Genomic DNA, 27,127 nt, shown 5'->3' on the forward strand with positions numbered 1-27,127 from the left:
AGAACTAATCAGACTGATCAGAGGTATGCAATTCAAAATGCTGTTTGTTACAAATGCAATAATTATGGACATGTAGCTAAGGATTGCATATTCAATAATGTTAAAATGAGAATGAATTATTCGATAGACAAGAATAGTGCAATGAATGACAGTAAAGGCAAACTGATTGATGTAAGTTAGAAAGGAAATGAATAAGGTTTGGGTGAGAAAGGAACAAATTGACACTTCTAGGAAGATCGCACCGACTTCTAGTGTTGATTCTTCTTCATTAGCAAATTAGGTTATAGACCAAAGAGGGAGTTTTTAGCCAAAAATCTAATGATACCATGTGAATCAAAATAATTTTGATTATAATGGTAGATATAGTTAGAGATCAGTTTATGAAGCTTGTGATTGAAGTCGCAGATAATTTCATGATCAGTATTGAAACCGCAAGCAAATTTACAGCTCACTAGTCTTATTAGCTTTTTAGGGAGATTATAGTATGAATGACATTTAGTGAAGAAATATCGAATTTCAAGTTAAAAAGGCATTTGGAGACTTTATTCCACACATTGCTATCCTAAGATCAAGTGAGAACAAGAGTTGAAGGTGTCATCGGTAGAAATTGTGTATCAGTCGACGGGTCCCTTCGGGAAGGAAATTGTGTATCAGCCAACGGGTCCCTTCGGGAAGGAAATTGCGTATCAGCCGACGGGTCCCTTCGGAAAGGAAATTGTGTATCAGCCGATGGGTCCCTTCGGAAAGGTTTTTGTTATGTAGCGACATGTTGTATGTGGCCGACGGACTCTTTCGGGAAAGTTCTTCGGAAAGTATTTATAACCCCTTCAGGAAGCATTGTAATCATCAGATCATATCATTCAAGCATAATGTAATGTTCTGGCATATGCGAATAATAATAAGAAGAGTTCTACTGTTCATGTTCGTGTTCATTATTTGTGTGCAATTCTTAATTAACCTATGCGGTAAACATTTGGCGCCGTTGCTCGATGGACCTGGTACGCAGGCAGGCGGATATGAATTAAATGCCGAATCAGTTGAACAAAGATAAGAATAAGCTGAAGGAAAAAGATGACATACGCGTTGCGCAAGAAAATTTAATTCTGGCTCAGTAGACAGAGTGTCGAAGGAGATTTCAGAAGATTGCCGACGGAAACAAGAGCACGAAAGGATTGTTGAAGGAGACTCAACAATGGCTTGATTTGGTGAAAGCAGCGAGGGAGGAGTTTCTGAACTAGCATACGCCACGAGAAGAGAATCTTGATGGAAGGAGATCGACTCGCATGGCTCGGAGTGCCGAAGGAGCACGAGCATGGAGTGACCTCTTCGTCCGAGATATACTTTCGGAACGGACAACTTCGGTTGACAAAACCTCTTCTTCACCAAACAACGCGGAAGTCGAAAACAGCGCGGGTGTTGAAAACAGCACGGAAGTCGAAAACATGGGTGTAGAAAACAGCGTGGGTGTTCAGAACAACGCAGGTGCCCAGAATAGCGTGGGTGTCCAGAACAGCGTGGGTGTTGGAAACAGCGCGGGTGTGCAGAACAGCGCTGGTGTTGGAAACAGTGCGGGTGTGCAGAACAGCGCGGGAGCTCAGAACAGCGTGGGTGCTCAAAATAGCGCGGGAGTGCAAAACAGCGCAGGTACACAACAAAACCCCCAACATACAGTGATAATGGCAGGTCCGAAGGAAAAGTTGCCTAAATTTGATGGTGATGAAGCAGCTGATCCCATTTGACATTGTAAAACATGTGAAACAATCTGGAGGGCAAATGGCATAACAGATACAAACGAATGGATCTGACAATTTCCCGCTACCCTACGGGGTGTTGCGATTGATTGGTTTACTGATACTGATCCACAAAAGTTAAACAGTTGGGATAACATTAAGGAGTTCATTGCAGAATTTCAACTTCTGTGCGACGATAATGAAATTGTAGCGGAGATATTCAATACCAAACAAAAGAAGAATGAAACAGTACGGGTCTTCGCCAGAAGGTTGAAGTACTTAATCAGTAAAATGGAGAATAAGCCGGCAGATGGGCTCCAGAAAAGATGGTTCATTGAAGGCCTTCACCCGAAGCTGCGGAAAAAGATGAAGATCGTGCCACCATCGACATATACTGAAGCATACAATCGGGCATTGAACCTCGAAAGTGAACAAAAGACAAAGAAGAAGAAGACCAGCTCATTCGATTCAGATGACGACGAGCCTTCGGGAGAAGATAGCAGCGACGATGAAGGCAGCAGCAAGAAAGTCCGTGCTCTTCAGAAGGACATGCTTCGGATGATGAGGGAGTTCAAAAACATGAACAAGGAGACTAAGGGCAACGACCTATGGTGCACAGAGTGCAAGACAGAATGCCATACGAAGGGATCATGCCCGAAAGATCAATTTTGTGAGATTTGCCAAATTATGGGACACCCGGTAAAGGAATGCCCTTTCAACTTGAAAACAAGAACACCGCAGCAAGTGTTCCTGACATAGGAGGCATCCCCGTCAGGAGGGAACGGGAACACCAGTACAGAAGGTGCCACATTGGGCGGATACAAAAACAACCGACACGGTCAAAATAACAACAATAGCAGCAACAACAATACAGGCAGGAGTCGAATTCAGTATGATGCGAATGGTCGACCGATTGTTCAATGCCGCGCATGCAATCTGTGGGGTCACTTCGGCCAAGAGTGTACAACGGCGAACACACCGAAGTTGTTATGCAGATGGTGTGGACCTGGTGATCATGAAGATGCTAGGTGCTCGAAGTCCAGAGTAAACTTGATTACTGTTGGGATGGATGAGGAAGAAGTTCTGGCAATCACTCGGAAGCAAGCGAAAGTGTACCCCGACCCAGTGGAAGAAAAGAAGAAACTGGAGGAAGCACGGGCAGAGATCCAAAAAGCAACACAGGCATAAACGACACACCTGAAGGACATGCCGAGTACCTCCTTACGGAACTGCGCAGAACAGAACATTGTACGACAAATATTGCAAGCCGAGATACCCATCAGGACAAGTGATCTGTTGCTCACTATGCCTCAACTCCGATCGACACTCACAAACATTGTTCCCACTGCTCAACTACCAGAAGAATATGGAAGTAGGAAAGTGGAGCAAGTACAACGGACAAAAAGAAGGAAAGTGGCGCAAGTGCAGGAGACCTGATGCTGTTAGCTCTTTCATCTGGACGCTATCCGATGGTTGTTGAAATGGGCATTCTCGGGACTGTGCTAACGGACACGATCATGGACGGAGGATCTAGTGTCAATGTGCTGCCAGAGGATACTTGGAAAAAGTTGGGACAGCCGACATTATGACCACCTACCTTCCAGTTGTTAACAGCTAATCAACATGGAATCAAGCCATTGGGAATACTCACAGCGCAACCAGTGACAATTGGAACACAACCATTCCTGTTGGACTTCGTTGTGATTCCTCTAAGGTGGAGAGGATATAATGCCATTCTGGGCCGGGGGTGGTTGATACAAGCCAAGGCAAAACACGATTGGAAGAAAAATACTTTATCACTTGAAAGCAAAGGCCGAAAGTATGTCATCGATCTACACACTCAGATGGTTGGAGAAGAAACTCTATTGTCGGATTCCGAAGGAGAAGATGATGAGAGGAGGCATAGTATGGAACTCGATCAGGAGGGAGTCCTACGATTGGAAGGAGATGACGATCTGGATTCAGTAAATGGTCTTTACCACTGGTAGATAGAGGATTATGAGCTCTTTCCAAGTTGTAATATGCTAAAGATCGACAAAGGTAAGAAAGAAGAAGGAAATGAATGTCCGAAGGAACACAGAGAAGCCAAAGGAGGAAATGAATGTCTGAAGGAACACAGAGAAGCTGAAGGAGGAAATGAATGTTCGAAGGAACACAGAGAAGCCGATGGAGGAAATGAATGTTTGAAGGAACATGGAGAAGCCGAAGGAAGAAATGAATTTTCGAAGCAACACAAAGAAGCCGAAGAAGAAAACACGGATATGACTGAAGCTGAAGGATAGAACATACAATATGAACCCAACAGAAGGAAAGATTCTACTGTACGACTACGCCGGAACAAAGTATTACGTCGAACCACAAATATAGCAGAAAGGTACCAGCAGCAAGGAAGACACACGATACGGTCTGCACAGGCAACAAAGAGGAAGGGTTCAATAAAAGTTGTAGCAGTACAGAGTGAATGTGTTATTGACGGACAGAAGGGGCAGCTGACGGAGTCCATGGTAGCGAGCTTCAGGAACAAACTGGGCGATATGGAGATGACACAGAACAGGCGTAGCAGGTTTCAACTTGGACAGTGGGTGTTGAAGTACGATGACCGGAATGAGATCAAACCAGGCAAGTTCAAAGTTAAGTGGGTCGGGCCGTATCAAATCTGGGAAGTAGGGGACAATGGAGCAATAAAATTATGGACTTTGGATGGACAGGAAGTGCCTCAGGTGGTGAATGGCTCGAAGCTGAAGGTATACCACGGCCGGAAGACTTCTGTGTTAGAGAATGGCCTTCGGGTGACCCCTTCGTCATTGCAGACTGACGATGCCGACGGTCGGAGGGAAAACTGACTTTGCTATTGAAAAAAAAAAATTTGGAAAAAAAAAAAAATTATAAAAAAGAAAAAAAAAAAAGAAAAAAAAAAAGGAAAAAAAAAAGAATGAAAAAAAAGTACCGTACGGATTTTGTCTGCTCACTATACGGTTTTCACTTGGTTTTTGAGTTGTACGGTTTTTAAGTTGGGAGCTACGGTACGGATTTTGGAAACAAAGCACCGTACGGATTCTTAACTGTTCACCGTACAATTATGGAGGAAGTACGGCTTTTGCATATTATAAAGTATGAGAAGTACGACTTTTTTTTGCAGTGTACGGTTTTCTTTTTGGTGTACGGGTTTCAATATTTGAAGAAAATAGTACCGTACGAATTTCATAGTTGAAGGGAAGAATATTGTACGGTTTCCATATTTGAAAAAAAAGTACTGTACGGATTTCATAGTTGAAGGGAAGAATACCGTACGGCTTCCATATTTGAAGGAAAAGGTAGCACTGTATGGTTTTTCATATTTGAAGGTGTACGATTTTGCTGTAGTACGATTTTCAATACAATGTACGGATTTTAACTGAAGGCTGGTGTACGGTTTTAGTATAGTACGGTTTTTTTAGCAGCGTACGGTTTTTAAAGAGCTGCATATTGTAACATTGGGACCACCGTACAAATTTTAATAGTCTGAGAAGGTTAACGTACGGACTTTATTGAAATCACTGTACGGTATCCCAGTACGGATTTTCAACAACAGTTATGGTATGGATTTCTAGTATAGTGACCGTACAGATTTTTAGGGGTTTGATCAGTACGGATTTCTACATGTGCTATACGGATTTTTGAGGACAGCCATTGACATTGCGGATTTTGGCCGTACCGCATACGAAATTTGGAAGTAAAGACAGCGTACGAAAATTATAATTTGGAATGCGAGGTAATTGTATGGATTTTTCAAGCATATCATGTGTACGGATTTGGATTGCAAGATTACAGATTTTGAAGAGTGGGGTTTTGGTGTGCGGCTTCTATTGCATTCAGACTTTGGAGGATGTTACAGGATATTGCATAAGGAAGGAGTCGATACAGTGGTAGGATGTATGGTGTAAGGGTGACAGGAGGTTTTCTAAAAAAAAAAGACGTCGACAAATCAAGAATGCTCAGAATGAGTAACAAATGATGCCACAGGGTAGAGGAAGAACCAACGATTGCCAGAAAGAGTGTAGAATCGGCAGAAAATGACAAAAATGGTGCGTTCCGTGCAGTTTTGTGTGGGTTTCAGAGTGCTCATTTGGTCTTGGCGGCGAGGGGCGTTGCCCCTCGACCTCGCCCCGTACTGCAACAGGGAGCGCACTCAAGGCGCTGCCCAAGACCCCGCGGGGGCGTTGCCCCTCGACCTTGCTGGGGGCGTTGCCCCCTGGACCCCCAGTCGTTGCGGAGATCAGTCGTGGGAGTTTGACCAGTGGAGAAGACTTAGAGTTGCTGCAGGCATGGAGTGTCTGTCTACCAGAGGCACTGAGAGTAGGTGTTGGCCGTGAGGCTGTCTTGGTGGATGTGTAGAGAGCTCGGGAGGAGCTGATCATCCAGTTGGAGGCAGTGCAGCGACACTTGGCTCAAGGTACCTAGGAGTTGGAAGCAGAGGAAGCAGCACAGGTGGCTATCAAGGTCAGCTTGAGGAGTCAGTATTGTGTTAGCAAAGGCTATAGATGCAACGGGATGAATGTGAAAGTGATATGGCAGATCAATATTGTTGTATTAGTTGTTTGAGTTTTGTTCTGTAGTCGTCAAGAGACGACTTTTCTTTTTGGGGGAGATGATGTCGTCGGTAGAAATTGTGTATCAGTCGACGGGTCCCTTCGGGAAGGAAATTGTGTATCAGCCGACGGGTCCCTTTGGGAAGGAAATTGTGTATCAGTCGACGAGTCCCTTTGGGAAGGAAATTGTGTATCAGTTGACGGGTCCCTTCAGGAAGGAAATTGTGTATCAGTCGACGGGTCCCTTCGGGAAGGAAATTGTGTATCAGCCAACGGGTCCCTTCGGGAAGGAAATTGTGTATCAGCCGACGGGTCCCTTCGGAAAGGGAATTTTGTATCAGCTGATGGGTCCCTTCGGAAAGGTTTTTGTTATGTAGCGACATGTTGTATGTGGCCGACGGACTCCTTCGGGAATGTTCTTCGGAAAGTATTTATAACCCCTTCGGGAAGCATTGTAATCATCAGATCATATCATTCAAGCATAATGTAATGTTCTGGCATATGCGAATAATAATAAGAAGAGTTCTGCTGTTCATGTTCGTGTTCATTATCTGTGTGCAATTCTTAATTAACCTATGCGGTAAACAGAAGGAAATCGACCAGAGTTTAGAGCTATCACCGAATTTTGCGATCAAACCCTAGTTCAGACGAAAGGTATTTTCTCTTGATTTGATCGGCATTAATGTGGATACAATGTTCTAGAGAAGCCTATATATGGTTTCAAATTGTATCCATTCAAATCCATGGATGATGATCCCAAAGGTTCATTTGCTCATGTGCTAGATGTTGTGTTGCACATTGAGGATGTTTGAGCATATAGACATTTTAAGGTGCAAGAGCTTGTAAATTATGAATTTTTTGATCAATATAAGTCCCTGTTGTAATGTTCCCAACAGTTGAATCAACTACCCTTAATGCCCAAATGCTTTGTTCAATTGCCCAACAACATGGCAGTATGGTCTCAGGATAGACCAAGATGATGGAGTGTACTATGGAAATGGTAAACCAGTCAAAAGCACAGGGAGCATATGGTCTATTAGGAAGTCTGTACGATGGTGATTAATTCTAGTCGGTGTTCGTACGACAGAGCTTAGGTAGCATACAATAGATTGCAGGTGCGGACAATCAAGGATAGAGGCTGTACTATGATGATCCTCAGATCGTACAGGGGCAAAATTGATTACACTGGACGACTAATATGCAATGCATAAGCATATTAGAGGACGGTGATAGGAAGCCAATTCGTATGGTGGCAACCAACAATAGTGTAATGGCGTATTGTCCAAGTCGATCCTCTTCTGCATAATAAGGATCTGGATTCATTCGATTGTCACATATTATATTGCCATATGAGAGTAATAGAGATTTAGTGCCACAAATATACCATAATAATAGAAACATTATGCCTAGAGTACTTTTTAGTTATAAAACCATAGATTTAAATAATGATAGTGCTTCCAATTTGCTAGATCCGAAACACAAAGAGAAGAGCAGAATAGGGTGAGGAGTTACTTCCATCGAAACAACGTTTGTCAAGTAGGGAAGCTCTTTCACTTGGAAAATGGGTACACTTGAATTCCAACTGGAATTCGCAATACAATAAAATATTCCAAGATGCATACCTACTACAACCTACAAGCTGGAATAAATACCCCTTTGGATAAACTCCCAAAGGTTTACAAAAATGTGTCAACACGGCTCACTCCTTTGGATACAAAAAGAAAAATGGGCCTGAGAGATAATTAAATTAATTGTCGGGGCCAAACATTTAGAAGATTATTATATTAATTTATTTAATCATACTGGGGACATCATGGTCCTCCCTGCCCGAAAATTGCTTGTCCTCAAGCAATTGTAGACTTGGATGCTCTAGAATCTACTTGCCTTCCCAGGTGGCATCCTTGATTGGACCATCCTTCATCACATAAGAAACTCTTTGATGGTGCATGACCTGAGCCTTTTCTCCTGGACGTCGATGATCTCTGTTGGCTCCAAAATTAGTTTCTCCTCTTTGTCAATAGGAGGTAGTTCTTTTGACACTCTAACATGTTGTGCCACAACCTTCTTCAAACACGGCAAATGAAAGACATTGTGAATTCGACTCCCTTCAGAAAGCTCTCGTTTGTAGGTAACTTTGCATACCCTCTGAACTGCTTTGTAGGGTCTATAAAAATGCAACCTCAACTTTTCCTTACCACACAGCTTCAAAGAAGTTTGTTTGTATGGTTGAAGCTAGAGGTATACGAGATTACTAACCTCAAAACTTCTCTTAGTCTGGTATCAGTCGACATACATCTTTTGCTGGTTTTGAGCCCTTTGTAAGTTAGCTTTGAGAGATCTCAAGATATCCAAACTTTCATGTAGCCAATCTTGGTCCTCTGTGCGCGATTGTCACCCAACGTCAGATCTGTGAATGATGAATGTTCAAGATCGTACAATGCTTTGAAGGGTACCATGCCCATCAACATGTGATTAGTGGTGTTGTAACAAGTTTCACCCAAATGTAGCCAACAAATCCATGTGTTTTGCTATGCTTAAATATAGTTCCTGGTATATCTCTCCAGTCAGTTGTTTACAATCTCTGTCTACCCAATTGTTTGTGGGTGGTAACTTCTGCTTGGCAATGACTCTGTCCTTAGCAACCGAAATAACTATCCAAAAGGTTTTGAGGAAACAATTATCTTTGTCACTATGTTTAGCAGAAGTCCGTACAAGTGGAAATCTCACAGAAAAATAACTTGGTCACTTTAGTCGTCTGGTAATTGATGGAGATGGCGAAGAAATCGGCATACTTGGTTAAACATTGAGTACGACAAAGATGCAATCCTTTCCTTGCACTTTGCGAAGCCTAATGATGAAATCCATTGAGATGCTATCCCACTTTCGATTACAGATTGGCAATGAATGAAGCAGTTGTTGTTCGAAGAAAGGGTAGTTAGACAGTTACCGTTGCGGCGACGGTTGTATTGTTTCATTGCATCGTTTCGTACATTATAAATGTTGCATACACTTTTTTATTTGGCATCATTATCAGCATCATTGTCATTGTAAGGAATATCATTGCCGTGTACGAAAACATTTTGATAATGAATAGTGATTTGAATCTTTCCTGTTTGCCACGGGCTAAACATTTGGTGCTGTTGCTAGTTCGAATTCGGGATAGTATTGAAGGACAAACATAAATGGGAAGAACAGTACAAGACAACCAAAAGACAAATGATGATGGCGAGACAAAATTTTTTGAAGGAGAGCTTGAGGCAACGCAAAACTTTCACATTCTGTATCGCGTAGGCCTGGAAACTTTCGTATGGAGGGAAGCCACTGAGAACGATGTTACGACAGATAGTGTGTGGGATGATATGAGACCAACTTCCTTGTCTGATCGCACAAGCTTACATAGCGCAGAAGAGACGTCAAGAGGAAGTGGAACGTGAGGAACGCCGTTAGGAGACTTTGAAGAAATTCTATGAGGAATGAGCTGCACAGCGACAAAAAATTGAACCATGAGCTGTTGGGCCGTGGTGTCAAGGGCACTCATAAATTTGTAATTGTCGCATAAGTCGACACATGATGTATACAAAATAAATAAATAAAAGAGTGTTTTGTTTGATTTTCTTTTATAATGGTACTATATGCCAAATGCCCAATCTTTTGAATAAGAATAGGAATTTGAGGGAAGAAATCAACGAATTACAAATTGTAAACGGGGAAGCCGAACGTCGACGGAGGATAAGACAACTCACTAGGGAACAGACTGAGGGGCAGTTGGAGGAATCACCTAGTGTGGTGGTTGTAGCAGGAACCAGCGAAGGGTGCCTCAGTTTGCTGGAATGACGCGGACGGAGCAACAAGGAAACACGACATCGATTGGCAGTGCTTGAGGAGACAAAAAAGCAATTTCTACATTTATCACACACACCACTACGAGAGCGAACTTGTGAAGAAGTAGGAGAAGAGGCGAGGCCAACAGAAGACACCGGGGCAAGAAGTGCCAGAGTGGCACTGCATAGTGGTCAGTGTAACCCTCTGGGGCCAACTTCGAACAGTTCAGCGACACGATCGAGTGGTAGTGGTAATCAACGAACAAGAAGCACAATGTCTAAAAAACAAAAATTCCTGAAGTTCATAGGCAATGGGAAGGAGGATCCTGTGTTGCATTGCCGTACGTGCGTAACAATATGGACGACCAATTCGGTCACGGATGTAGATGAATGGTTGAATCAATTTCCCGCCAGCTTACGGGGGGTAGCGGTGGATTGGTTCTCCGACATGGACAAGGCAAAGATCTCCACATGGGATGACCTCAAGAAAGAATTCCAAGCGGAATTTCAACTGCTCTGTGATGATAACGAGGTTGTAGCAGAAATCTACATTTGCAAACAAGGGAAGAAGGACACGTTCGAGCCTACAATTGAAGGCTTAAAGATCTTAGCGGGATGGGTACTCAATTGGCGGACGAACTAAAGAAACGATGGTTTGTAGAAGGCCTCTGCGGAGCATTGAGAAGAAAGATGACAATAGTTTCACCCACGTCCTACACCGATGCATACGATTATGCCCTAAATCTAGAAAGTGAAAGTAAAACAACAAAGAAGAAGAAGAAGAGGAGAAGTAAATCGTCATCATCCTCTGAAAGTGATGAATCATCTAACTAGGGAAACAGTGCCGATAGTGAGAAGGAGCCCAACAAGAAAGTGCAAGCGCTCCAAAAAGACTTGGAGCGGATGCGCAAGGAATTCATATCAATGATGGGAATAGGTAGCCGCATGGAGGAAGGAGAAATTTGGTGCACGGATTGCAAAGAAAAGGACCATTCAAAGGGAGTGTGCTCGAAGAAGGTGATGTGTGATATCTGTCAGGTCCTAGGGCATTCTACAAAAGAATGTCCGTTCAACATGAGGACTAGCCGCCAACAGATATTGTTCACACAAGAACAACCATCCACGTCTGACACAAACAATGAGACTCAGGGTAACACTAATGCCACATTCGGTGGCTACTGGAACAACCGCCAAGGAGGATGAGGCAGAAATGACAATAGAAATCGAATTCAATATGATTCGAAGGAAAGGCCCATAATCCAATGTCGGGCATGTAACCAGTGGGGCCACTTCACTAGAGAGTGTCTGAAGAGCAACACCACAAAAATTATGTCAATGGTGTGGTCTAGGAGATCATGAAGATGCTAATTGCCCGAAACAAGTAAATCTCATTAACATCGACGAAGAAAAAGTACTGTTCGTCACCTGCAATAGGCTAAGCAGGCCACTTACCCTAACCCCCGCATGGAGAAGCAAAGGCTGAGGGAAGCATAGGAGGACGTAGAAAAAGAAATGAAGGATATGAAGGATGGTAAAGATGCTATCCGTCGGTGATCGGAGGGAGGAAACAGTTTGGTCAACTAGATCCTGCAAATGGAGGTGCCTGTCAGAGTTTAGGATCTATTACAAGTAGTACTGCAACTCAGAATGACATTGTTGAATACCCATGCAACCACGACGGAGACGAAAGGACAACCAACGGTACCAGGAGGGTCGGCGAGAGACCCCATGTTGCTCATAGTAAGCAGCGACTGATAGCCGACGGTGGTCGAGATGGGAATCCTCGGAACCATCCTGATGGATGGATTCGAGGTGAACATTCTCCCCGAGGAGACCGGTAGGAAATTGGGGAAGTGACCCTGTGGCCGTCTACATTCAACCTACTTGGCGCTGACCAGCAGGGGATAAAACCCCTCGGGACCCTGGTGGCCCAACAAGTAACTATCGGGATGCAACCATTTGTGTTGGATTTCGTAGTAATCCCATTAAAGAAAAAGGGATATGACGCCATGCTTGGAAGAGGATGGCTGGTTGCCGTGAAGGTAAATCATAACTAGAAGAAGAATATTCTGTCAATGGAAAGTGGGGGGCGGAAGTTTGCAATTGATCTCTGAACCCAAGTGGTAAGTGAAGAAATGGCCTCGTCGTCGGAGTCCGAGTTAGACGAAGAGCACTAGAGAGAGGAAGGCAGAATGAATCCAAACGACCAAGGCGTCTTAGAATTGGAGGAGTGCTCAGAAGATGAGACAAGTTCACTAAATGGGCTTTTTCATTGGCAGATGGAAGACTATGAACTCTTCCATATGTACATGCTTGGCGTCGAAGAACTCAAAGATGAGGAGGTATTTCCACCACAGTTCGTGGAGTATAGAGAAGGAGATGCAGAGATCAATGAGAGTCTCGCCCATTGCTTCGAAGGGAAGGAGATAAGATACAAAGAGCCATCCGTAGAAGTTAAAAATCTTGGAGACGCGGAGAATCCAAGGAACATACTCATGGGGGACGATTGGAACCTAGTATTGAAGGCCACAACATTCAAATTTTTTTCAGGTACAAAGATGTATTCGCATGGACATACAAAGATTTAAAGGGAATCCCACCGGAGATGTGTGTCCACTGCATGCATCTGGTACCCGTAGCCATACCTATGCGAAAACACCCATACTGAATGAACAAAAACTATGCAGCCCGCATAGATAAGGAAATACAGTGCATGTTGGAGGCCGGCATAATATTCAAGGTTCAAACAAGCGAGTGGGTGTCACCTATTGTGATATCGATGAAGAAGGACAGGATCCAAATCCATTTATGCATGGACTTTCGGTGCCTCAATGTGGTAACAATAAAAGATCCCTTTCCAATTCCATTTACCGACACGATTTTGGAAGAAGTGGCCGGACATGAAATGTATTCTTTCATGGATGGATTTTTTGGCTATAACCAGATTTCCATTGCGAAGGAAGACAAACTAAAGACTACTTTTGTGGTGGAGGATGGCATGTATGCATACAACTGAATGCCCTGTGGATTGTGTAATGCAGCCGCCATGTTCTAGAGGATCATTTTGCATATATTTGACAAAATGTCGGTCGATAACTTCCGCGCATTTCTGGATGATTGGTCCATTTTCAGTGGACAAGACAATCATTTAAAGGCACTTCAGGAATGTATGGAGAGGTGTCGGCAGGCGAGGTTGGCATTAAATCTAAAGAAATGCCGGTGCATGGTTCCTCAGGGAAAACTACTTGGACATATCGTTTGCAAGATGGGACTAAAGACCGACCCGGATAAAGTAAGGGTCATAGTAGAAATGGAAGCCTCGAGGGATGTATTTGGAGTAAAGTTCTTTCTCGGGCACATTGGGTATTATAGACGGTTTATAAAGAACTATGCCAGAATTGCTTTGCCCATGGACAAGCTGACACGAAAGGGAGAACCATACATCTGAACATCCGAGCAGGAGACTGCCTTCTCAGAACTAAAGAACAGATGGCTGGGAGTGCCCATACTGGTGTATCTTAATTGGGACAACGAGTTCCATGTCCACATGGACGGATCAAACTTCGCTATCGGTGTGACATTGGCACAGACTGGTGATCATGGTCTCGATCACCCAGTGTATTTTGCAAGTCGACTACTGTCAAAAGTCGAGAGGAATTACAGTACCATTGAAAGGGAGGCTCTTGGGATGGTGTATTCGGTACAAAAGTTCAGACATTACCTGTTGGCCGCACCATTTACCTTTTACGTGGATGACCAGGCGTTGATGTACTTGGTGAACAAACCAATCATCCAAGGCAGAATCAGCAGATGATTGTTGCTGTTCCAGAAATTTACCTTCACCATCATCGTGCGACTCGGGAAGAGTCATGTCATTGCCGACCAGCTCTCCTGAATCAAGTCCGAGGAACCATCGGAAGGGGTCAACGATGACTTTCCGGATGCACATCTATTCAAAATCACCATTCTTTTGGAATGGTACAAATCTATCAGAGAATACTTGTCAATGTCTCAATTTCCAAGAGAGATGCCGATAGGTGAACGACGGAAGTTAGTTCTCAGAAGCTAGGCCTTTCAATTAATAAATGGTCTTCTCTATAAGATGGGTATTGATCAAATACTACGGCAATGTGTTATGGAGGAAGAAGTGCAAAGTGTCCTAAGGGAAGCACATGAGGGACTGACAGGTGGCCACATGGGACCTGACACAACAACATGGAAGATTCTGCTTGCTGGGTTATGGTGGCCCATACTGTACAACGACGCACGAGAATGGGTGTTGAGTTGCGACACATGCTAGAGAGCTGGCAAACTGCTCAAGAGGTATTTCATGCCATTAAACCCTTCCCACACCCAGGAGTTGTTTGAACATTGGGGACTAGACTTTGTGGGCCCCTTGAAGGCGAGTAGGGTTTGACGCTGCCAATACATAGTGGTAGCCACAGAGTATCTAATGGAGTGGGTAGAAGCATGGGCACTACCTGATAATTTTGCAATCAACACAACCAAGTTCTTGTACGAACAAATCATCACTCGGAACGGTATACCTATTCAGTTGATGAGTGATAGAGGAGGTCACTTTGTCAACCACGTGATTAGATTATTGACAATAGAATTCAAAATTTTTCATTCATTGTCAAGTCTGTACTATCCGCGAGCCAATGGTCAGGTGGAAGCCACAAATAAAGTTCTGGTGGGCATCATATACAAATCTTGTGGCGTTGAATAGGCCGACTGGGAGGAGAAGTTACCTTTAGCGCTGTGGGCCTACCGTATCACATTCAAAGTCACAACAGGACAGAAGCCGTTCCAGTTGATGTTTGGTCAAGAAGCGGTGGTATCAGCCGAATTTATGGTTCCGAGCCTGAGAATTGCAATTGACAATAGACTTGGAGATATGGAGAGTTTATGAGAACGCCTCTACCAATTGAACAAATTGGATAAATGCAGATTAACAATGTAATGGGCGACAGAAGTGGCACAAACCCGTCGAAAACGTGGCACGATAAACATTTGAAAAGGACAAGGTTCTAGCTAGGCCAACTTGTTCTTCGGTACAACGGCCGCAACGAAATAAAACCAGGGAAATTTAAGGTTAAGTGGCTAGGACCATATAAAGTGAGCGAAGTCGGGAACAACGGATCCATCAAACTGTGGACCTTGGACGGGCGCGAGATTCCCGAGATCATCAATGGATCGAAGCTAAAAAATCTATTAGGAACGACAAGGAGGTGAAGTAAGTAATAATCACCCAATCAGATCGAATTAAAAAAAATAAAAATAAAAAATAAAAAATAATAATGTCCTGTGGACACTTGTCTTGCGGACACAGGGGTGTCTAGACACTCTGTTCGTGGACACAGAGTGTCTCGCGGACACGTGGCCGCGGACACAAAGTGTCACGTGGACGCGGACACTTGTGTCCTGCGGCAAGGGTTCCACTGACAATGTTTTAACTTCCGCGGGCAGCGTGTGCAAGTCCTGTGGACAAACTTGTAACTCACGCAACCATGTTATAAACGCCCACGGACAGAATGGAATCAATAAAATACTCAGCTGCAGGTTAAAACAAAATGCTCAGTAGGATAAAAGGGAACCACAACGGGTAACAAACCAAGGTTGTAAAGGGAAATCACAGATGCAGAGAGGGTAGAGAAGAGAACAGGGAAAAGAGATAGCCACCAAGTGTAGAGCTACCAACATAGGGCATTTACTGTGGAGAAGGATAGTCCACAGTAATCACTATTAATGCTTGTAAGAAAGAAAAAAGAAGCCAAAAGAAGAATAAGTGTTGGAGGAAAAGAAAGAAGCTATGGAGAGAAATATATTGCAGGCACATCATTCGCGGGAAGAAAGAATATCCGCAGACAAGTAGAAGACAACAAAGGCATCCAGTGTGGGAATCATTGCTGCGGGAGACAAAAGAGAAAAAGAGTACGAGAAACCCTAATCGTTTCTTTTAGGTACATAAAAAGACAAAGCAAGAAACCATTATTATGGAATCCGCAGGCAAAAGAAAGTAGTGGAAAAACCAGTTGAAAGCAAACATGGAAAAGAATACGAGTGTTGGCTTCTGGAATCCGAGTTGTAGGGTCAACAACATCCAGTAGTAAGAAACAAAAAGTGTAGGCTGACCTCTCACACCTCACGGTCCAGTTTGAAGGATTGAATGACAGCGAGTGTCGGAAATGGTGGCAAGAAACTGCAGATATAGAGGTAATTAAAAAAATTCTGGTACGAGTGCAAGTACATTGGGCAATACAACTTCTCGTAATTTCCATTCAGCTGTTTGAATCGATTTTACGAACTATGATAGAATAGTACAATAGGAACAATAGAACCAATACATTTGTTTACAAGCAACAATGTATGATAGTTTCTTTCAAACCAAAGGATTTCAGTAGGGTTTTTGGCATTCCTAGCCAAGGAGGTCGGAAAGTGGAGACCAAGACTCGCAAGTTGTCATAGGAACGAAAAGAGTATTGGGTGAAATTAGTAGGCCGCGACCTCACACCAGAGGAAATGGAGTTTGTGGTGAAGGGTGGCAAGAGTCGAGGACTGCGGAGAGATTTTATTCGGGAGGGCCACTAGAGGTGTATCATGGATATAATTAAAAGTAGGTTGACAAGGGCAAGTCGGGCCTCGAATATAGCTTTGCCCCAGATTACATTCATGAACGACATCATGAATGTTATCGTGTACGATTGGGCCACGGTTCTCGCCGACCAGATGGAGGAGTTTATGACACTCTAGCACTGGACATTCTTCATGCCACACCATGCCATCGTTTTGTTTTTGGAGGCAGCTGGAACTTGATGATTTTGAAGTCCCATTGAGGGGGAAGTTAGTGCTAGGAGAACCCTCGATATTCTATTGGAGACATTTAGACACAGGTGGGACCGCGGCCGGGCAGAAGGTGTTACAAGGGTTGGAGGCATACAGAGACATTAACAACAGAAGGGAGTACACTACAGAGAGCAGTGAGGCTGAATCCGCAGAAGAAAGTACTTCTGCGGAAGTTGGCGGTGACGTGGCGGCCAGTGGGTACACAATTTTTACCCCTTCCCAATTGCCAACTTCGGCGTACTTGATTGCCACCACTTTTCTCATTCCTCCGTTTGGCTAGAGACGTGCATTGGTCATCATGACTCCACCGCCAACCACGGCAAATATGACTCTATCGACAACCACGACAGATGTTATTCCACGGACGGCCAGGACAGATGTGATTCCACCGATGGCCACAACAGAGGTTATGCCTTCACAGAGTTTTTCACCAGACTCAGTTGCACTAGCAGAGCCAGCTGCAGGGACAATAGAGTTGTCAGCGCCAGAATCTGAACCTAAGGTTCGATTGGATGGGATTGGCTTTGATGCTATGGTCACCATCTCTTCTTTGTTGGTCGACACCCAGCCAACCCAACAAGTTTTGCCAGCCCAGCCAATTGTGCCGGTATAGCCAACACGACCCGATGAGAGCATATAGCTGATGCAGGCAGCTCTGCTCGAGAAGATTGAGGTGATGGACAGAGCTAGTGCATTCCTATGACAACAGTTCCGACTCATTCCTACAAAGGTCGGTCCTTCCATTTAGTCCCCGAGGCATGGAGGGGTATCCCCAGGACCAACTGCCGTTTTAGAGCCACAGGAGGTGGGAGCACCACAGTTTGAGGATGCGCCCAGAGAGGAGGCAGCACCAGAGGTGGACGTGGCTACTATAGGAGAGGCAGAGATAAATACCGATGGGGACTGGACGTTCAACAATGTGGCGAAGGAGGACTATGGGTCGGATGAGGATAGATGCAGGGAATACCTCAGAGCTATGCGGGTTGTGGTGGAGAAAGGACGTGTCGTTGCATGCCAGGCTTTGACTTGTAGGAGAGAGTTGCATTTGATTCGAGCTTATATTCGGGGGTGTTTTGTTCCTGCTTTGAGGATAGGGGATGGCCATTGGTTGGGACACAAGAGACGTTGGTTGATTGGGCCACAGAGCCTGAGTTGGGACTGTACAACACTCCGATGGAGAAGCTGGCTCACGAGATAGTGGGGTTATATGAAGATGTCTATTATGCTCAAAGGCGTGCAAAGGCGAATAGGGCATCGGAAAGGATCGCAACTGAGAGATTTGTGATGGTTGAGAGGGAGACTAGAGAGAAGCTAGCTACTGACTTGGTTAGCCAGCAGGCAACGTGGGTAGCCGAGCGCGTAGTGCTTTTGCGAGACAAGGAGATGGCCGAACAAAGACTACAGGCGGCTGAGCAGGAATTGCAAATAGCTAAGGCCCAGGCTATGGACACAACACTTCTTCTAAAGGAAGCAGTAGAGGTTAATACGAGGACTCAGAAGGATTTACACATCCGGACGGATCAAGTGTAGGAGTTGTGCCGACAACAGAGCTCTTCAGGGATGCAACCTCCTCCTTAGTCTATATTATTTCTATGTTGTATGTTGTTGTCTCCTATTTTGTTAGTTTCCTGAAGTCGCCAAGAAACGACTTCTCTTTTTTGGGGGCATGATGTTGTTCGGAAAAAGGGTAGTTAGACAATTACCGGTGCAGCGACGGTTGTGTCGTTTCATTCCACCATTTCGTACATTATAAATGTTGCGAACACTTTTGTATTTGGCATCATTATTAGCGTCATTGTCATTGCTGTGTATGGAAACATTTTGATAATGAATAATGATTTGCATTGAGTATCTATTTTCTTTCCTATACGCCATGAGCTAAACAACAATCCCACAGGTAAGGTGTGCTTAGACTTGTTTTGCTGGCAAGTGGAAAACTCTTGTATGTATTATAGGATGCCATTCTTGAGGCCCTTCCATGAAAACCATTCCCGAATCTATCTATATGCCTTCATGTGTCCAACCAAAGGTGAGTTGTGCATCTCTTTTAAAATTCTTTCCTTCATCTTGGACTTAGGTACAAAATAGATTTTTCCCTTGTAGTAGATGATGTTGTCAACCACCTTGTACTTGCCATCCTAAACTTATCCATCCATCATTTGGCTGACAAATGTATTCTTGGAGTACTCAACCAACATGTTTGCCTTCCAATCTATTGAAATCTCAGATAGAGAGTAGATCGCAGGCATTCTTGATAGGGCGTCAATTAATACATTATTTTTACTCTTTACATACTCAATATCCAAATCAAATTCTTGGATTTCGCTCACCCATTTCTGTTTTTGTTTGTTCAATTCCATTTGCTCCAAGAAATATCTCAAGTTGTGATTTGTTCGCATGACAAACTTTACTCTGATGAGGTACTGCCAAAATTTTGTCAATGTGTGCATGATGGCAAGCATCTCTTTGTCGTAGATGGAGTACAATCGCTTTGCACCCGAGAGCTTCTCACTCTCGAATGCAATGGGGTGACGATTGTGCAACAACACTGCCCTGTTGCCTTCTCCCGATGCATTGCACTCCAAGATGAAGGGCTAAGTGAAGTCGGGTAGTGCCAGGACCAGACATGAACTCATGACTTCCTTCCGCTTGTCAAAGGCATGTTGCTCTTGCTAATTCCAATTGAAAGATCCCTTCTTTGTCGAGTCTATTAGTGGTTCACTGAGTTGCAAGAACCCCTTATAAATCTTTTGTATTAACTATACAACCCAAAGAAGGTTGTGTTACCTCTCACAACCTTTCTTGACTTTCTAAGGTGAAATTGAAACTACGACAAGGTTTTGGCTTGTTTCATCACAAATCACTTGGTTTCAATTCCATATCCTTGATTAGCTTAGCCCATCTCTCCCCCATATTCTTGAAAGACTTGACTATCCTTGTAGACCAAAGTTGCTCAAACTCATCATTATGACTTGGAGACTTGAAAATATTACCAACTAAACATCTAAGGCCATCAAAAAACATTTAACACCACGACTCCTACTACTAAAGCAAAAGAGGGGGTCCCCATTTGCAATGGGACGATGGTTTGGAAGCTTCACAACAGGTGCCATTAGTAGTTCTATGTCATAGCGCAACAGGGTGCCCTTATAGCAGTTCTCCCTCATTGGTATTGCAATAGGTTGCCCTTCGTGATTCTCCCTTAATTGCAGTTGGTTCCCCCTTTATTTAATTCTTATTTTAAATGTCTACCAATATTAATCAAAATCACATTATAGAGTACTTAGATATATTAGTCACTATTACTACATCACAAACAAAAACTTCTAGATTGCTATCACGACTATTGTTTAACCTTCTTGAAACTCCATTGGCTTTCTACTCCATTCTTTGGTTGGATGTTGTTGAGATCCCCATTATCATATCTTGTTTTCTTGTGCAATCTCCTTCTATTTCTTTATTGTGTTTTCTTCTATTGCATGGACTTTACTCATTTTTTCACACTTATGCCTTGGTTCCCATGGTTCCTTGCACCTAGAACATACACTTCTCTTCCTTCAACTTTTCGTTTGAGGGCTTTCTTGTCTTGGCTTTGGTTCCCCCTACGCCAACGTCCTTTGTAGAAATAACATTCTTTTTCTTTGTTGTCTTTTCTCGGTCCTTCATATTCATATTGCCCTATTCAAGCATTTGGGTTTTTCTTTTGTAGCATTGGTTTCAACTTTCCTTGCTTTTTTAATAGCTTCTCTCATTGTTTGAGGTTCTAGAGTGTTTACTATACTTTATATGGAGTCCTTAAGCTCTTCAATAAACAAATATGTGAGTCGTCTTTGGGATAGTTAGGAACCATGATAGAAAGGTTTTGAAATTCATTGACAAATCCCTCTATTGTCCATGTTTCTTAAGTTGTTTAAGTTCCTTGAAGTACCATTTAGGATCTTGCTGGTCAAATCTACTAATTAGTTTTTGAGAGAACTTCTCGTGGGAGATTATATTTTGGTAGCTTAGGGAGAGGAGCTCATGGTACCGCAACTTATTTGCTATTCCTTCTAAATGGAGGATAGCAAATTGGAGTGCATCCTCTTCGGTCATTTGGTGAGGGTCAAACAAGTGTTCAAGTTTTGTAGCCAAGCACGAGCTATAATCTTTCCTAAATTTTCAAAATTTGGAAGCATCAATTTATTTATGTAATGTTTTAGATCCTTGTTTTTATGTCTCCTAGGCACCTCATATCTTTTGGCTTCACAAAATTCTCTAAATGATATGAGTTCTCTAATGTCTGGTTCAAGATTTGCATACGCTCTACCAACATGTGCAGTACTATTTGTGGATTGACCAACTCTTTCTTCTTCTCCTGGTGTACCTTGCCCGAGAAGAAAAGGGGGTATAGGTATCCTATGTGTTGACGACCCATTATTATTCTCCGAATGGTTGGAACTTGTGTCCCTCCCATTTGTGGAGTTAGGGTTTTTGATAGAATTTCCAATGTTTTGCAAAGCTTGGAGGAGTGATTGGTTTGATTTTTCAATTTGGCTAATGGGGGTTTGATTGGCTTGTTCCACGAAAGTTACTCATTTCATTGGCTATTTTCTTATTCATATTGGCTTTACTTCTCCTTTGATAGGTTTGCATTGGTTATTCCTCACAAGATGATATGATTATGCTCAGATACCACTGTAATGTCCCCTTCTAGTTTTGACATACCTCGCTTCTTGATGAGTAAACCTTCAGAGATATGAAATCTCTGCCTAATTTCTGTGCTAGGAGTTGTAACATTCAACTTAGAATGTCCTTGATTCTTATCCTTATTTGCTAGCTGAGGCAAGTCCTTGTTGACTAATGAGAATTCCTCCAATCAGCTAGTTCTAATCTGTTGCCCTTAAGGAGGGCTGTTTGTTCGTGGTATTCTCTTTGCTCTGGAAGTATTTCTTGTTTAAAGCTTTTCTACTGAGGCTTACTCCTTATTAGCTACTGTTTACTGTAAATGAATCTGTATTTTGTCTATCCCCAACTGTGATTGATAATGATCTTCAACGAGCGAAGATTGAGTCTTCTAACCCTCGTGATTTTCTGTTCTTATATGACATGCTTAGAATTTTTCTGATTGGATCTATGAATACTGATTATTATCTTATATCTGATTTGCTCGTAAAGTTAATGTGCAATGCTCGACTGTAATATTATATGTAATGCTTGCTGGTTCTTATTGTATATTGGTGCTTGAATTTGGTTTCAACGGTCCATTTATTTCCCCTTCTTTGTTGTTTCCTTCCCCCATATGCTGTGGAGGCTGGGGGAAATGTAGCGACCAAAGGAAGGTCTAGACTTTTCCCTTAGTTGCTGTCTATATTAATTTATTTATCATTTGCTGTATTAATTAGTAAGATTTATATTTCGTATTTTTTATATATTATTTAGTAATATTTACAATTAGTGTTATTTTATATATTATTATGTATGGAGTTTTTTATTTATATTATTATATTAAATAAGTTTTGGTATAGGACTATTTACAATAGTGTACATATATACGTATATATAATATACCAAATAAATATGTTTTAAATTTATATATAATTATTAATAAAATATATAATAAATGATATATTAGTCCTATTCATGAAGCTGTGTGAAACTTGGAATCATATTATTATGTTTGTTAAGGATGTAATCATTGGTAATTGCCTAGTATGATTTGGATTATATTCAGGGGGCATGTTAATTAATAATTGGACCACCTAGTCAATGGTCATCACAGTTTGCCAACCATGAATTTTATCCAACATAAAATACATTTCACTTGTTACTTTCCAATCTCTTGGGATTAACTGCAAGTCAATCCTTTCCTTCCATCTCTTGGACTCTTTGGATCAGGGCTGTGAGGTGGAAGGAGTATTTGAAGAGGGAGGAGAAGGCAGGGTAGATTTTTTTAGATATTGTGGATTTGTTTTATGTGTGATGAAATGGACATATGTTTGGAGTGCAGTTTATTACAAACTTTCTGTTTTATTGTTAATATTTTTGCAGGACCGGTACCAGATGGTGCAGATGCAGTGGTGCAAGTAGAAAATACACAAGAAATAGAGCACAGCTCTGAAGGAATGAAGAGAGTAAGAATATTGACTGGAGTGTCTAAAGGCCATGACATTCGTCCTGTGGTAAGAACCCGATTCTCAAGTGATCAAAGGAATGATCTTAGTGTTCAATATAGTAAAATGCTTTCACAGTATATAGTTAGATGTCAAGATTTGTTTGAGTGTACTTAATGAGAGCAGGTGTTGAGAATAAACTCTGAAAGAAATGCTTTATTATTACATGATTCTGATTTATAGTGCATATAGTTTCAGAGCTTTGAGATAGCACAAAAATTAAAACTAGATACAAATTATGTATATATAAAGATACAGCAGAGATTCTCTGCGAAAAACAGATAATATTTTTGGCTTTGTTGATTCTGGATGTGTTTGGAGTTCAAAATTCCATGTCCAATTTGATTTGATACCAAAATGAAACAAATTTAGGTGATAAGTAATTGGTTTCCACTATGCTGCCATTAGGTGCTAATACGATTATGTATTTGCGTACACAATTTTTTTAAGGTTTGCAGTTAATCATTTCTCTGTTTTCTTAGGAGCAATTTCATAAGTTTATCAGTGTAATGCCCCTTCTAAGATTTCTTCTATTTCACATTCTTATGGGCTATGGGATTTTGACTGAAGGGTCTTTTGGAATTTATCCTATGATCTTAGAGAAATTTATGTATTGGAATGCCATGATAAATTCTTCTGATTCAATATAATATGAAATATATTGTGAATATCAATTAAGTTCTTGTGATTATTTTTATCTTGCAAGATCACTGTCATTGTTATATCTTTATGATCATGTGATTGCACTAGAGGAGTGTGTCTTTGTATTAATCAGAACTAATTTTTTTTTCTGATCACCAAGATTCTATTGTCAAGCAATAATTCTATTGTAGTTTTTGATCTGAACTTGATGGGTCTTCTATAAAGTTGCTTACGATATAAATCCTGGCTTGGTGGATATTGTATTGATCATATAAATATGGTCTAATAATTCTTTTATGGATTAGATTTGGGAATGTATGAACAAGTAGATGTGTTACAAATGCAATCTCTTTATGAAAATTAGAAAGAGATAACTGTCTTAGTCTGATCATTGTCTCTGATTCCTAACCTTATGCTTATGTGATATTTTCTTCACACTATTTGTGCTGAGTGCTTGATGCATATGTTATATGGAGCATAAGTAGACTTGGTTAATTGACACATCCCCCCGCCCCCCAAATTATTCAATAGGGGTTTGGAGGCAGAAGCTGAGCTCTTCTTTAGCTTTGGTTGGTCTTCAAGACTGAAAACAATAAAATAGAACAACAATGTCTAGGATTTTCATTCCAATGGGAGCAACAGGCTTAGCAGTGTTATGATCAGTCTCCAAGTGGGAGATTGTTGTTGTGGAATCTCATCAGTCTCCAAGTGCGAGATTGTTGTTATATGGAGCCTAATCAGACTAGGTTAATTTTTGCCCACTTTTATCGGTACAGTCAATCCTTGCCCCCTGCACCTTCCCAAAAAATAAATTAGAAACTTTCAATGGGGTTTGGGGGTATGGGTGTAGTGCGAAGGTGTCGGGAGTTAATTTTTATTGGTTGACATATTCTAACCCTATTTTTGTAACTGGCATAAGACTTGATGAACTGACTTAGTGTTAGGATTTTCAGAAGAGAACTTTGTAGCAATGGCAGCATTATTGAAATGCAAGGGATTGATGATTGTAATCTGTTCGATTTGTTGGATAATAATATTGGAGTTTTTGTTTGGTGGATGTAGCCCGAGTCTAGGTGAACCATGTTAAATTCTCTGCATCTTCTTGTTTGATTTTTATGTGTTTTATTCCTCTGTTTTATTGATCAAATCTGCAGTTTTATTCCTCTGTTTTATTGATCAAATCTGCAGTTAACTGTTAGATATCTATATTCTAACCCTAGCAGCACATGCATTCTTGACCTTGCCAATGGTGGATTGATACCATCCTTTCTTGTCTATGTTAAGGCTCTTTAAGCGATTAAGTATGAATTGCATATAAGACCAATTCTAAATCCTTTTGGAGCTGTGAATGATTCTTCTTTAATATTTAATGAGGCGGCATTATGTGAGAAGTTGCACTTTAACAATGAATTAGTAAAGTGCGCAATCGCACCTCTTCCATGTAACTAATTGATATTATCAGTTTAGTTAACTAACTTCTTCTTCTATTTGTCTTCTGCTTGGGCTTGACCATGAAATGTTCTATCATTTCATTAGGCAGCAATAACAATCCTCTTATCATCATAATCGATCTGTTTGTTCATCCTTTAGTCAGTGATGCTGTTATTTTTCTTGGACAATGGTACTATTTATCTTAGTTAGTGGTCCAATTTTGGTTTGAAATACGGGTTTGAAGAACTGGTTCGCCGGTATGGCAAAATTTTGGAAAGGGTTTTGGGTTCGTTCGTACAAAAAATGTTAAATATTAACTATGATATTCATACTGGTCTGAGAAGATTTTCTCCCCTTATGCCATACGAAAGCAATATATACACTATACTTGGCAATAGGATGGGCAGCGATCCTTGGCAGTAAACATATCTTGTACTAACTATAACTAAATGTTATGTTAGTTAAACAGCTTTGTTATCTCCCTTAAGGCGCCGATTTCTACAAGTAATGTATGGGCCGACCTAGAGAGGGTCATGTCCCTTTAAGAGACATGCCCTTTGCTCTTGGTATAAGGGGTGGGTGTTATTGTAGTTTGAGGACACACAAATAACGTAAGTCTGCTCCTTAAAGCAATACTGCCTATACAAGTTTATTGCAAAGAAAAAACAAAATCAGAAGAGCATATAAATTTTGATAACTTCTCCTACATTCAGAAGAATAAGAAAATTATCTACAACAATCCTAAAGGTATTATTAAAGTCTGATTTAGTAATATAATTTGTAGAAACTTTACATGGTACTAGAGCTTTGGTAGTCGAACCTAGACTCTGCAAATTAAGTAATTAGACTTATATATATCTAGCATCATTCTCCTATGTTCAATGGCATACACAATTAGACCCGAGGATAGGTTTAATGGGAAAGAACACTTTGATGCCTGAAAATTTAGAATCATGATGATTTTTAAAGAAAATGATGTAAAACAGTTTGTTGAATCAACATCTAGACAACCTACAGTTGAACTTCATAAATCTATCTGGAGTAAAGGAAATAGGAAAGCCATTTAGATCATATTAGATGGAGTGAAAAATGATATCGTACCTTTGCTAACAAAACATCAAACAACATTTGCTATGATGAATGCACTACTACATGCATATGGGGTTAACAATACAACTAGAGTTCTCACACTAAAAAGACAACTAAATCACATACAAATAAAGAAGGGAGAATCGATGAATTCTTTCTTCCTAAGGGTTGCTAGCCTAACAGATGAACTTGCAAGTATAGGAACCATCATTAATGACACGAAACTAACACTGATGGCTATAGATGGATTACCAAATTCATGGGAAACTTTTGCACAAGGAGTAAGTGCTAGAGATAAACATCTTGACATTAATAGACTTAAGGGAGATTGTTTTTAGGAAGAATCCAAAAAACTAAAGAAAGGAGGGAAATTGAAAACGGAAGATGAAGAACTTCTTGTTCTTAATACAAACTCCTAAAAGGAAAGAAGAAGCATTTCAAGAAGAAAAGGGGTAATCAAAAGAATGAAAAAGCTAAGAAAGATTATCCAAAATAAAGTGCTTCAGATGTGAAAAGTTTGGACACTACAAATCTAATTGCCCTAAGAATTCTAAACAAGTGAACTGTACAAATGTTACTAGGGAAGAAGATAACTATGATCCTGAGAATCATGTATCATATTCGTCACTATCAAATGAAGTCTCAAGTAACGCATGGGTGATTGATAGTGGATCATCTAGACATATTACAGGATACAAAGAAATACTAGAGTCTATCAGAAAAAGTTAATGGCGAAGTCACCATTGGTGATAATTTAGCACATTCCGTTAAAGGAATTGGAAATTGCACTTTGAAACTAAAATCAGGAAATTCTCTTCTTCTCAAAGGAGTACTCTATGTACCAAAAATAA

General features: G+C 41.4%; 1 protein-coding gene across 1 annotated transcript in view; it reads left to right on the forward strand.

Moving 5' to 3' along the window:
- Nucleotides 1-27,127, forward strand: part of B73 (molybdopterin biosynthesis CNX1 protein / molybdenum cofactor biosynthesis enzyme CNX1 (CNX1)) — a 255,040-nt gene that overhangs the window by 60,132 nt on the left and 167,781 nt on the right. The window contains exon 4 of the mRNA XM_089789691.1: nt 22,993-23,123. Within this exon, the coding sequence (XP_089645817.1) occupies nt 22,993-23,123 (131 nt within the window). The remainder of the gene's footprint in view (nt 1-22,992; nt 23,124-27,127) is intronic.

Source organism: Cupressus sempervirens, chromosome 1 (genome assembly GCF_028749045.1).
Source record: "Cupressus sempervirens isolate cs-2001-9-10 chromosome 1, ASM2874904v1, whole genome shotgun sequence".
NCBI classification, from domain to species: domain Eukaryota; kingdom Viridiplantae; phylum Streptophyta; class Pinopsida; order Cupressales; family Cupressaceae; genus Cupressus; species Cupressus sempervirens.